Raw genomic sequence first — 13,819 nt, 5'->3', positions numbered from 1 at the left:
AGAACTTTGGTAGCAAAGCACAGAAAGGTATCCTGGCATCCTGATCCAGTTATTTGTCATTTAGGAGATTTCCAAATAATGGAAATCAGTCAATCAATGCAGTTCATGTAATTTGTGGTTTGGCCCCAAAACATCTGTACAGCTTTGCAAAACTCAGGATTAATCCTGGAAAGCATTAACTGCTCAAAATGAAGTGATTGTATTAAAACTCTGTTTTGTTTCATTTTTTGCTGCCCTGCTTTTCCCTCACATGAGAGAAGAACCTCTCCTTGCTAGAATAAATTTACATTTACAATAAATAAATCTCTTCCAGTAGGGGAAAAAGGAGGGTTAGGATGATGGCCAGAAGGAGGCAATATGCAAGACTGTATGACTGACATTTTTCAAATGTGTAAGCCACTTTGTATATCATTGGTTTAGAAAAGTAAGTTCAAAATCCAGTAAATAAATAAGGATCCATCTTGCATCAATTGCACATAATGTTTGAACCTCTTTTAATGAAGGGGAAGATGCAGAAGAGCTGTGATGTGGTGTGCATGGATTTCAGTAGCAGAGTGTATAGAAAATAGTAGGGGCACAAGTATGTGTGTTAGTTTTGTTTCTAGGAGCCTATAATGCTTTTAAAAGAGGGCCTTGAGGCCCTGTTGTCCTTTCTAAATGCTACCCTTGAGGCAGGTGGGTGATATCTCAAATAAATCCCTCCCAGTGTTTGAAAATACTTCAGCAGCTGAAAAGTAAATTACTTCTTGTGTAAGAAAAGCTACAATTTACTAAAGGAAACTTTTATTTAAACTGTGCAATCCATCAGTATTTAGACAGCAGTTTTATAAAACATTTTGGCATTTAAATTTCTACTCATTTTTGGCATGACATTTGTGCTTGTATAAGAACAAGCCTGGGGTGGGAACAAGGGAAGAGGAGAAACACACCAGGTTAACATTTTACTATAATGCTATTAAAAAAAAGAATTTAAAAAATCCACATTCTTCAACAAAACCTTGAAAAAAAGACTTTAAAAAGGTACATTCATTATCCAGGCAAACACCAGCTGCCCTCATGCAATGGAATTCACAGAGCTGATCCCCTGAGTCAAATATAAAATTAATATAATTCAGCTCTGTCCTCCATTAGCCAGTCAGCTGTTGCTGCCCTTACAGGAAAACAGCAGAAGGAGTGATGGGATCCAGAACACCTTCAATGGAAGAAACACAGCTGGCTCCCACACTTGCAGTTCATTTACATCTTTTAAAATATAACAGAAAAACAAAACTCAACATTTTTATTTACGAAAAAACAAGCCTAGGTTTCATGAACAAGCTATTTACCAACAGCTCTAAGCGGATGTAAGTGGCGTGTGCATGTACCACAGTAGGTGGAAAAAATGGACAAATTCCTATTATGACTGAATTCATCGACAAAGCAGGATCAAATTCTCTGTGAACTTATCTGAGCCCCACGGAGTTCTTCAGTATGTGGTTTAGACCCTTTGGAACTGATTTGGATAAGTGTTAGCTTAACAGAGGAGCATCATCAAAAGATTCATACTACTGATTTCCACTGGATTTGCCAACACAGAATTTGGCCTTAAATTGATTGCTCCCCTATCATAGAACTCAGGTTTGCATTTTAAAAACAAATTAAGCACCACTGAAGAAAACAAAGTGCTTTATAGGAAGAGCATGTCTGCAGAGTGCATGAAGCCCAGGAAGGTTAATGTGGCCTGCAAATCATTATAATGAATATCACTGTCTATAAGTACAGCTATACCAACCACTCAGGTAATTTGGTCCTGCCACCCCTGCATCTTAGCTACAAGAAGATCATAATCATCATCCTGGGGGCTTTCCAAAACCATACCAGTTTCCCTAATGATCTGCAGGTTGCATGCACACATTCCTTTACATCTGCCCTGGCTTGTTGGTTAACACACTAAAAATATATAATCTGGACCTATGTTCATCCTCTAATACATAATTGGGAAAACTGGCAATCATGCAAGGGAGAGCATCTTCCCACCTCCAGAACTTGGGATCTATGGACCGCATCACCACCACGTGGGATAAACTGTGATTGTTCCACCTGCACATTTTGCTCACAATACCAGAGGCAAAATGGCAGGTGCAAAGCACACGTACCTTAGATTTTGGCATCAGCATTATTGCCACATGGTTGTGGGACTGAAATTTAGGACAAGTGTCCAAGCCTCACAACATCATTGACTCTGGGTTCATTCCTTTGGTGTTCCATTGAAGTCAATGGGATTACTCCAGAGTATGAATTTTGCAAATAAAAGACTCTGCACCAACTTCAGATCCCAGTGGAATCAAAGGAAGTTCTCCCTTGGCTGTTAAGAGGGAAAGGATTGGTTTAAGAAATGGCAGTTTTGTTCCAGAACTGCATTGCCAAGCCTTGGAAATATTTGGTGCCCAAGCAAATTCACATTCCAGGGAAAAGAAGAGTGTTTCTGCAATAAAGCTCTGGTAATGAGAAGCATCTGAAGGCTTGCCAGAGCCTCTTCCAGGGCTCATTGGAGGGAGAAGCCCTTCTCACTCACTGCCTTGGTGCTCTGGGACAAATATTCTAGAAATACCAAGGTATTGCCATATGAGGAAGCCAAGGCAAAGCAAGCACCAAGTGCCTATTTGGAGGTGAGCTAGGGGTCTGGAGCTAGGGGATAATGATATACATTATCATATAATGCTAACTTAAACAAGAAACACAAAGCAAAGAGACCTACCTAACACATGCCTCTATGCTGAGGTAACATTAAATATCTTTGGTTTTCTTCATTTGCTGCTAAGAAGTACTTGAATAAAAGCTATTTTCTTCTAGTAGATTGCATTGTGAATGAAGTTGTTCTCTTTAGTTAACTGGGTCTCTTTGGCAATGGAGGCAAATCCTGCTGTTGGACTGACAAAGAAGTGAAATAATGTTATCTCTTTTATCGGATTAGCTTAGATTTGCCTCTATAGGTGGAACCTCGGTATCTACTGATTTGGTATCCACTGATTTGACTCACCACTTAACCACTTTGACTCATCCACTTTGGTGCACCTTTAAATGCCTTGTAACAAGGAAAAAAACACCAAAATCCGATTTCCTGCATTTGCACTGTTAAATAATTATAATTTCATTCCATTAGATTCCATTATTCACCCCATCTAGTGGATGAATGCAGTATAGCGTCTATACCAATTCTGGGGCAACAGTGGGAGAGCAAGAAACCTGGAAGTGGGTGATTTGGTATCTACTTTTTTTTTTAATTCACTGGGGGTTCAAGAACAGAACCTCAGTGGATAACAAGGCATAACCTGCACTAATAATGCAAACTAATTTTGTTTTACAGAACTTTTCTTCATGAGGCCTGACAGAGTTCTGTGAAACTTGAAAGCTTTCATACTTCTACACAGGGCTAGCCAAGATCTCTGGTGCCTGAGTGACTAAATGTCACTCCCCCATATCTACCCTTTCCACTGCTCCTCTTCTCATGCCCTGAATTCAAAAAGGGACAGGGGAATGGCATGGAAAAGGAAGTGTAGAGGAAAGAAGAATGATAGGCTAGAGTGTCAGTGACTCTATAGCCTTCCACTCTTCTTCATACTTCCTCTTCCATTCCATTCTCCTCTTTTTGAATTCACCTAGCAGGAAGAAGAGAATTGGTGGAGGTGGGTGGACAGAAGTTGACGTCCTTTGTCAATCTGCCACCTGAGATGACTGCTTCAGTTGGCCTCATTGATGGGCCAGCCTTGGTATCTACACAAGAGATCACATGACACACTTAGTATCATCAAACTTTATGGTCCAACAAGGGCAGCCACCATCTGCTAAAGAGTTCCACAACTGCATCTGCTCCTCTTGATTATTCACAGAACAGCCCACACAGCTTTACAGATCTTTGGCATTACAATGTTGAGGAATAGAAGTCATTGGTATCACTACAGAATCAGGAAAGGGTAAAAAAGAATCAGCACTCACAGCAAACAAGTCTTTGGAGAAGAAAATGGTTACCTTTACATATTAGCCCTCAGAATGTATTGCTAGGAGACTAGGCGAACCCAAAAGACGCCATAGGGAACTTCATGCTATGGTTAACATCTTCTCGTCTAGCTTCAGGGGTGCACACTCTGCTGTACACTAAATAACTTTGTCCAATGAGGCCAAAAAATAAATCTTTGGTGAGACGAGTTTCTTTTTCTTCAGCAAGTAGATATATTAAAAACCTTTCAAAAATACTGTATCTAATACTGGACTGTTGAAGAACTAATTGCTGAAGAAAAGGAAAAATCAAAATTACACTTGGAAGTCTTTGGAGATCTGTGCTGGCAAGATGTTATTTCAATTTTCTTTAAAGGTTTTTGTAACAATAAAGATAGTTAACATTGTAAAACTAATCTAGGCAATCAACTACTACAATCCAGAGAGGCCCTTTGGTTTGGTTCTCCCATTTTTCTTCTGGTTAGTAACTATTTAGGCAATAAAATGTATTCAAACCTATAGTTTTTAACTAACAATTTTTTTTGTAAAATATGGAGCTCTCTTTTCTTTTCTACAGAAAATTCTTTGGTACAAGATTATTATCATCTTTAAAGGCTTTTTATAAAGAAAATGGTGAAAGGTGAACATGACCTGTCCAGTACAGCACTAGCAAACAGACACAACCTACATATCTACAGTAGCTACCAGTCAATTCATCAAAGACTCACACAAACATTTAAAAGTGGAAACAGACTCACCACACCACCCCCTCATCTTCTCCAGCCTTACTGGCAATTTGTACAGACTTCCCTCTTAATATGGCACAAGTGAACATTTGTTGCTATTCACAATAGAGGTAGAGGATTACCCTCTGCGTAGTCTTTCAGAATCAGTTTTCTGTTATTTGGAAAAACAAATACATTGTGGCTGGGGGAGGGGGCACGTATCAACTAGCTTACAATTCTGGTGAATATGATCCATTTTTTCTCACGCGTACACAAATGAACACATACAACAGCTCTCTCTCCAACTTAAAAATAAAATAAAAACACAATACCCTGTCAGTTTGCCTCACATTGCTGCAAGACAGCTTAAAAAGTAACAAACTGCGCCCTGAGTACAGGAAAACAATAATACTAGAATAACTTTAAAAGGAGGTAGTATAAAACAGGAGTTGTGTGAGTAGAAGGTGGAAACAACAAACAGCTTTTCAAAGACTGCCCAGCCCAGCCTTGGCCTCCTTTATTTTAAGAGAAGCCTGTTTGGAGCTCTGGTTGGTGTGTGAAGCACAAGTTCCTTGCAAATAGCATCTGAATCTGAGGTAAGAGGCAGGATTTCATGCCCTCAGCCATCAATGGAGAGAATGCCTTCATGCTCAGAACTGGTCAAAACATACAAATATTCAGAGCGTTGAGCACTCCAGTCCATTTGTCTCCCCAACCTGCAGAGCACATTTAAGGCATCTATCTGTACTCTGAAGCAACTTCACGAATACTAAAAAAGACATAAGGCAAAACAGTGATTTAATAATATATATAAGGGAAGGCACCGTTGCTATGAAGTATAAGGAATTGCTCGATATTGAGCATTAACAGCTGGGCCTGGCCAAATTAAGGGGGGCAAATCAAGGGGCAGGAATCATCAATGAGCCCTATGGATTTACCCCAGCATCTCCTGACAATGAATGCTGGGCAGATGGGATCACAAAGAGAAGGCACTGTCTGAAGCAGGTTGGGGCAATGGGGGAGAGAAAGGTTCTTTAAGGCTCAAAGGGCAAGCCAGCCAGGGAGCAGTCCCCATCAGAACCTATGGGTGAACTCAGCAATGGACATCTGAGAGCTTCAAGGCCTTCAGCTTTTAAAGTCAAACATTCAGAGGGGCCTTGCATGATTACACTTTTAAGAGCTTTTGGAGTCCAACCTGCCAAGTTCCCTTGTTTTGCAACCACTGTGGGGTTTGTACAGGACTTCCATGCTCAACAGATTGTGTCCGGTACTTCTGAGAGCATGGCTTTTGGCTAAAATCAAAACTTATTCCAGATAAATCTGTCTCTCATTTCCTTGCTCCAGCTGCACTGCAAGGCTTCCTTCCTTCTGGAGCCACAGCTTCAGCTGAGCAGTCCCACAGCTCACCTCCCCATACAACTCCTTTGATCTCATGCACACATTCACACACTACACATAAACAGAGGAAAAACAAATGGTACTACTAGGAAGTTATCGTCAGTTACAAAGCTGAGACCAACTCTTAACACAAATGAGGTAATGCAGTCATTCTTCTAAGTTCACCACCCGGCAAACTGAGGTAGATAGCCAGCAAAGGGACCGCCTTTGCTCCAGTGATATATATATAGATATATAGATATATAAAAACATTTTCCTTTGTTATCAGAAATTGGTACTCTCGTTTCACATTGTTGATCACTGAACATTCAAAATGAGTGAGTTTTAACACATTAAAAAAAATGGTCAACAGAAACGTGGAATCACCTGATGGACCCTCAGGGTTTCCACTTAAAGCTTTGGCTCCCTGTTCATTGTCCTTTGAACAGATACATGTCAACTGGCTGGCAGCTCAGTTTTGTCCTGCACGTGGCAGCTGGAGAGACAGAGGACAACTTTGGTCAGGAGGCTCTTCAGAGGCACTCAGGACAGGGCACATGGTCACACGCAAGTCATTGCCTTCAAAAGAATCAGAGGTCGCTGAGGTGGCACTGATGCCCGTGGAGAGGTGCAGCTCTTCATCAGATTCATGAGAGAACCTTCCAGAATCACCAGTTTCATGACTTCCTTCACTGTTTGCTGAGTGCTCTGTGTCAGCAATAATGCTATAGGTGGCCTGGTAGTTCGGCTGTTCCTGGGAGCAATCCTTCTCAATGATTACAGTGGTGCCTGACTGATACAAACACACTGCTTTGGTAAATCTTCTCTGGGGCTAGAAAAAATATAAGGATGGGGAGGGTGGAAAGAAAGAAAAAACAGCTTTTTAATATTCAGGAAATCAAAGACACCTCTAGAGAAGATGGGGGGGGTTAACAGGAGAGGGCTAATCAGGGCAAAACAAAACACTATCCTTGTAGAAGAGGAACTCATGCATATGCCTTATTTCAAATGTTCAGTCTAGCCAAGTACAGCCTATTCAGGTTAGTCGTGACTCTCCTGGGTTTCAGGCAGAGAACTGTCTTTCTCAATCCTGCTACCTATCTTACCTTGAATCAGACCATTGGTCTATCAAACTGTTGAATCATTCATATCTGTATATAAGCCTTCTGAACCGCTCACCTAGAATTGTGGGTATGTTTGCCTACAAGGCAGATCACAAACAACCTAAAACAATGGTTGCAATACTAAGGCCCAAATCCTAACCAACTTTTCAGCACTGGCATGGGACACGTGCTGCAGCCTGCAGTTGGGGGGCCCTCATCGAGGCTTCCTCAAAGTAAGGGAATATTTGTTCACTTGCTTCAGAGCTGCATTGCCCTTACATCAGTGCTAGAAAGCAGGTTAGGATTGTCCACTGGAATCTCTTTTGTGTATACAAGTCCAGCAACCAACATCCACTTTCCAATCAGATCTTAGTAAGAGTAGTCTAGAGTTAATTATTGAGTAATTAACGTCTGCACAGGATTTTGCAACCCTTTGAACATGTCTTTATAAATTATACCAGCTCCAAACCCTCAGCACAAAGCAGGACAGAAATCTGAAGAAGCTCCATGGGTGTCTTCAAAGAACATAAAGAAAGACTTTGCTGGATCACATCAAAGGCCCAAGTAGTCAACCACAAACTTCCGGAAACACAGAAGCAAGATATGTAGGCAAACAGGCCTCTTCTGCTATTGCAGAGGTCTCCAAACTTTTCAAACACATGGGCCACATCGTAAATATGATAAGCTGCTAAGGGCCAGAAAATTAATAAATGTAAATAATAAATACATTAGAAATGGAGGGGGGAATGGATTTTGAAAAAGGATTTGGGGGAGCAGAAGGCAAAACTGATTTGTACACAACGAGGGGGGAATGAATTTTGAAAAGAAAAATTAATTTTGAGAGAATTAATTTTTGAAAGGAGGAATATGGTAGAGAATCAATGTTAGGGGCGGAAATTGGATGGGGAAATTATCTGGAGAGATTGCAGAGAAAATTAATGTGTTGGAGGGATAAAGAACTGGGGAGCAATTGAGTAATAGTAAAGTTGGGAGAAATTTGAGAAATTAATTTGTAAAGAGAAAACATGCTTTCAGTATTATTGGACAGATGGGACAGCATGGGAGGAGGTCCATCATAGGGGTGACGCGCTGGCCTCCCGCACCAGGTGATGCAAACCCTAGTGATGCCCCTGATGTATCTGGAACTCCTTCTCTAAGGTTCCAAAAGGTGTGTTATAATTTTGGGGGATGAGAATCAGGCAGCAGTTACTCTTGTGTGTGCCTCTCTCTCTCTCTCTCTCTCTCTCTTACGCTCTCTCTTGGCCATCTGGGGTGATATTCGGGAAGCCTCTTCAGCAGAAGCATCTCTCCACACAAGGCTCTGCATTCTTGGCCCGTAAGCAAGTCACTGTGGGCGAGGACAGGCAAGCTTCCCCACCACATGCCATGGGCCAAATCAAAACCTCCTGTGGGCTGGATTTGGCCCATGGGCTGGGGTTGGGGACCCATGTGCTTTTGCTTCCCAGAAACTGGTATTCAGTGAGGCATAGGGCCTCTGAACTTAGAAGTAGCACATAGCCATTACGATTAGCAGCCACTGATAAGCTTAACCTCCATAAATTTATCTCATCCCTTTTAAAGCCATCTAAGCTGGTGGCCATAAGCACATTGTGTGGCAATGAATTCCACAGACTAAATGATGTGCTGTGTAAATTTGTTCCTCTTTTCACTTTCTCTGTATCTCTGGCAGCTTACCTCTTCTGTCTTCACTTTCTTCAAGCCTTGAAAAAACAGCCATTTCTTCTTAGAGGCATTCTTTGCAACTGGACCATAGCTGTTTATGATCAGATCAGTACCACCCTAAGTTAGGCAGAAGAATTTTGCATGGGTCAATTAAAAGGATTAGAGTTAAATTAAATCAAAGCCTGCAATAACAAAGACAGACACTGCAATAACCACCTTCAACACAAAAACTTCAATATCAGTTTTCCTACTCACACTAACTTGAGAGTAAGTCCAACTGAACACAATGAGACTTACTTTTGAGTAAACATGCAAAGGGTTGTGCTATAAGTCTTGCAAATCCTCACTGCCAGCCTCCTCTCTCCAAATGCTCAAAGAAATACACTGAACTTCTTTCAGGAGGACACCAAGGCTCTTGGGTTCTAGTCAAGAGGGTTTGTGCCGAATATGGCTTTCAGGGACTGCAATTATAAACTGTGAGTTTCTAAGGGAAGGGGAAGAGCAAGGGGAAGGGCAAACGGCCTCAATATGAGGCTGACTTCAAAGTAAAATGTGGGCCTTCTGAGCTTGACTGGGCAGGCACTGGAGCCTTGGGACAAGATGATGTGCAGATTAAAGCAAAAGCTGCATTTTACAGCACACCTACTTGCATCACAAAATTATGATAATTATGTTGAATTCTCTGCTACTACATGTGGAATGGGCCACTAGTGGGGGGGTGCAGATAAATTCAGGGAAAAGAAGGTGGCTATCAACAGCTATGATCACCATGTGATATGTTTAGAACCAGAAGCCATGTGCCATTGAATGCTATTTCCTGGAGACAAACAACAGGGGACAGCTCTTGACTTCATGGGAAATACTTGTGGGAAATCTGTGGATACTGGACTGGAAGGACTTTTGGTCTGATCCAGCAAGGCAAGTGTCCCCAAGGAAGAGGTTCCTAAGCAAGGAGCTATTATCCAAGGGCATGAATGTTTGTGATAAGAGAGGCTCCCGAATGAAGGCAGAAGGGACAAGACAGGCTAAGAAATGGGTCATTATACCTTGGCGTCCAAGATGTTGTTTCCCATAATCATTGGCAATAAAGATTCCTCATTCTCTGCAATGCCCTCGATGCTCTTGCTCATCTCATTGGCATGAACTGAAGTGCTGCTGCTGTGAGAGAGCTGGTCAGGACCTCGATGGATGCTTTTGGGAGCTGATGTTTTTCTGCACAAGATGAAGCGGGAGGATAGGTGAGTCTCAGATAAGCACCCGAGACAAAGGCAAATCCCATTTATTGAGTATTTACTGTGCACAAAGATCCTGGGGCAACAAGTTATTCCAGGCTCTGGATGAATGGCCAGGTCAGTGGTTCCCAAACATTTTCAACTGGTGCTCCCTTGATCTATTGGGCCACTAGCTGTGGCCATTTGGACAACAATTCAATGTATTGTACAGGGCAGCAGGTTCTTCATGAGGATTCCATGGCTCTACCCTGCTGGTTTCTGCAGCTCCCTGGGGAGCCACGGCTCACAGTTTGGGAACCACTGGGCTAGATGACCAGGAGCCAAGCTAAATTGTTACCTCTCTAACATGATAGAACTGTGACTGGGCTACAGTGGATTGTACATAGGAAAATGAATATTTAAATATTCATCCACATTAAAAAAAAAATCTCCCTGCAAGTTTCCAGCATTGCTTTCAGTTGTACAAGGTGGGTGTTATTTTCTGAATTCAGTTGCCACAGTGGGGCCTTTAAGCATTCTGAAGTCTCCAACCAGCAGGGCTGACCCAAGACCTCCTTATGCTAGAGGCAGCATGATAAATGCCACCCCCTCTTACTTTGCTGCTGCTTTTCCCACTCTCTGGATGTGAAAAGAGAACAGAGCAGAAGGAGGAGGAAAGTGGAGAGCTAGGGCATCAGAAACTGCTCTCCTCCACACGCCTTCTCAGCTCTGCTCTCTTTGTTTTCAGGGAGTGAGAAGAGGAGATACAATAGCAGCAGGCAGATAAAGAAAAGTACCTCTCCTCACCAAACTTCTGCCTATCATAACCAGACCAGGGCTCAATCCTATCCAACTTACTAGTGCCGATGCAGCCCCAAGTTAAGCAAACAAATGTTGTCTTACCTTGAGGAGGCCTCCATGACTGCCCTCCCCAGCAAGGATGCAGTGCATGCTCCCTTGGCACAGCTGTATCAGTACTGGAAAGTTGGATAGCATTGGGCCCTCAGACAATCTCATGGATGTACTGGCCCTGCAGACCAGTTTCTAATCTCCAAAATCCTCTGCAATGCTGAAGGCACTGAGAGGTCCTCATCCCTGCCCTGCCCCACTTGAGGCTCACCTGGCCTTGCTGCGATAGATCAGGATGAGGATGCAGATCAAGATGCATGTCAGGGCAATGCAGACACCTGCAATTATGCCAGTCATTGACTTCTGGTCCAGCTGGTAATAGCCTGAAAAAACTATAGGAAGAAAAAAGATGCAGGTCCACCATCTGTGCCTTTTCCATGCAGTCAGCACTAGTGCAAACGCAAACAACTTTTACTGAAAACATGAGGGAATACTCAGCAAGAGCATTTGTTTGGGCTCTGCTATCTGGATACCCAGTGAATAGTTCTTGGACAGGCACAGCAGAGTAAGAGCCCAATCCTATGCATGTCTATTCAGAAGTAAGTTCCATTTGAGTCAGTGGGGCTTACTTCCAGGAAAGTGTGGCTAGGATTGGGCTGTAAAACATGAAACCAGAACACAGGTATTGGTACTAGGACTCCTTATCACAAGCAAGGAAGCATAACCGCTGCCACCAAAGCAGAAAGAAAGGACCTCTTCTGAATACCTTCAAAAATTAACAAGCTTTCTAGACAGACTGTGGCAGCCAAACATGAGACTGAAGGCCCTTCTCTCTGCACCATTTCAAAAGGGATAACTGACACCCAGCTAGAAACAAACACAGTCCAAAAACAGGCTGACTGGACTACGATATGCTAGAGATCATTTAGTGACAGAAATGGGGTCAAGTTCATAACGCCTTTAGAGAGAGGCTCAGAAATCCAGCAGTGTGCGTTGGCTGGCTGCTCTGGCTCAGTTCACACAATTTTGGCACAATTTTCACAAACTGCTCACTTGAGAGCAATGCAACTTGCATGAAGCAAACATTTGTGGTCTGTGTCTGACTCATGTGATAAAGAACTTGCTAAATGGGTTATTTTAAGCTGTCTTCAAATTGCCATTTGTTTATGGGAATTGAGCCTCAGTCTCTTTGACCTGTAATGGAAGTTGAATTGTTAACCTTCTATATTCAGGAGTATGTGTGTCTATTAACAATCCATGGTAGTTGCTTCCCCACCCCCCACCCCCCAAAAAAACTGGCCACCCCATACATATGTAAGTAAAATGCTAAGTTTGGAGGGGATCTTTTTTGCCAAAGTACTTCATGTGAAAGGCTGCCATATATAGAAGGGGACAAAGACTTTTCCCAGAGGACAGGACTAGATCCAATAGGCTTACATCATAGGAGGGTAGGTTGCCACTGAAAATTTTTTAATTGTAAAAGCAGTTAGACCAGCCATTTTCAACCACTGTGCCGTGGCACACTGGTGTGCCATGAGTGGTTCACAGGTGTGCCACAGGAATTTGGGAGAAGGTCATTTATTAGAAGGGCCAATGGGGGATGTGAGCCCCCCACTGGCAGCATGGTATGCCTTGTCAATTGTCAAAAACCTGATGGTGTGCCTTGACAATTTTAGTGCCTTGTCAGTATGCCATGAGATGAAAAAGACTGGAAATCTCTGAGTTAGACAATGGTGCCAGCTACCTAGGGGTGGTGATGGACTTGCCTTCCCTGGAAGTCTTTCTGTAAAGGTTGGAAACCCATCTGTTGGGGATGCTCTAGATCTGGTTCTCCTCATGGATTAGATAGGCAGTGGGTTGGATTAGATGGCTTATAAGCCCCCCCCCCTTTCAGTTCTATGAGTCAATACATAGCAAAAGAGATATATGCATAACCTTCACACAGGAGCAGAAACATTCTTCCCCTTAACCAGACTAACAAAATATAACACATGACATGAGCTAAATTAGATCCACACAAAGTAAAATGTGTTTAAGAAGTTAATCCTGCTTGCAACACATGAACACATACAGAGTAGCTAAAGTTAATGTGGCCGCAATTTGTCTGACGTGTTAAGTTCAAACCAACCTTGCGTTATCCTCCTTGTCTCTTACTACTTTGCTTTCAAAAAGGAGTTCATTACATTCCACCTCCCCAAGCAAAAGGAACACATCTAGACACATCACGTTCTGGTATGTGATTGGGAGAACAACCCTACAGTTAGTGCTCACCTGTGTCAGCATCTGCAGAATCCAATCGCTTGGGTCTTTGGTTTGACTCAGATGATTCCTTTGGTAGGACAGCAAGCTCCACTGCATTGGAGAAAGGCCCCTCCCCCACTTCATTGGACGCTGATATTTGAACGATATAGACATTTCCTGGCACTAGATTTTCCAACAAAGCCATTGTTATGGTTCCTATCAGGAAAAACAGATACACATAAAATGATTACATTTAGACCTGGCAGCTCAGTATTCTTCTTCCCCGACACCTTCTGACACCAGACACCTCCAGCCAACTTCTATCTTAGACTGGATAATCAAACACCACTGAAATTGGTCGAACCAGAACAGTTTCTACCTGTTGTAATCCAACTTATTTGAGGATATTGCAAAAGCAACAAAACGTCTGCTGGCAAATACAAAACAAGGGAGGGTGGGACTAGAATGTGCATAATTGTTGGGGCAGGGCTAAGCAATGCATTCCTAAAAAGGCATGCATGCATTCTGTGTCCACAAGACTGCAAACACTTGATTCAGACTCAGATATGTTTAACATGAAAAGTTTTGTTTATGCAAATTCTTAAAACTATTCTGAGCTCAGGAGAAACATCCAAAAATCAGGGCTGGCCCATTG

At 42.5% G+C, this 13,819-nt stretch overlaps 1 protein-coding gene across 1 annotated transcript in view; it reads right to left on the bottom strand.

The window, feature by feature from the left end:
* Nucleotides 1–6,549: 6,549 nt before the first annotated feature.
* Nucleotides 6,550–13,819, bottom strand: part of PRTG (protogenin) — an 82,765-nt gene continuing 75,495 nt past the window's right edge. Inside the window, exons 15-19 of the mRNA XM_066635526.1 lie at nucleotides 13,195–13,380; nucleotides 11,195–11,315; nucleotides 9,910–10,075; nucleotides 8,876–8,980; nucleotides 6,550–6,909 (exon numbers count right to left, since the gene is read on the bottom strand). Coding sequence (XP_066491623.1) covers nucleotides 6,550–6,909; nucleotides 8,876–8,980; nucleotides 9,910–10,075; nucleotides 11,195–11,315; nucleotides 13,195–13,380 — 938 coding nt within the window. The remainder of the gene's footprint in view (nucleotides 6,910–8,875; nucleotides 8,981–9,909; nucleotides 10,076–11,194; nucleotides 11,316–13,194; nucleotides 13,381–13,819) is intronic.

Source organism: Tiliqua scincoides, chromosome 8, assembly GCF_035046505.1.
Source record: "Tiliqua scincoides isolate rTilSci1 chromosome 8, rTilSci1.hap2, whole genome shotgun sequence".
Lineage (NCBI taxonomy): Eukaryota > Metazoa > Chordata > Lepidosauria > Squamata > Scincidae > Tiliqua > Tiliqua scincoides.
This window is presented reverse-complemented; position numbering and strand designations above follow the sequence as displayed.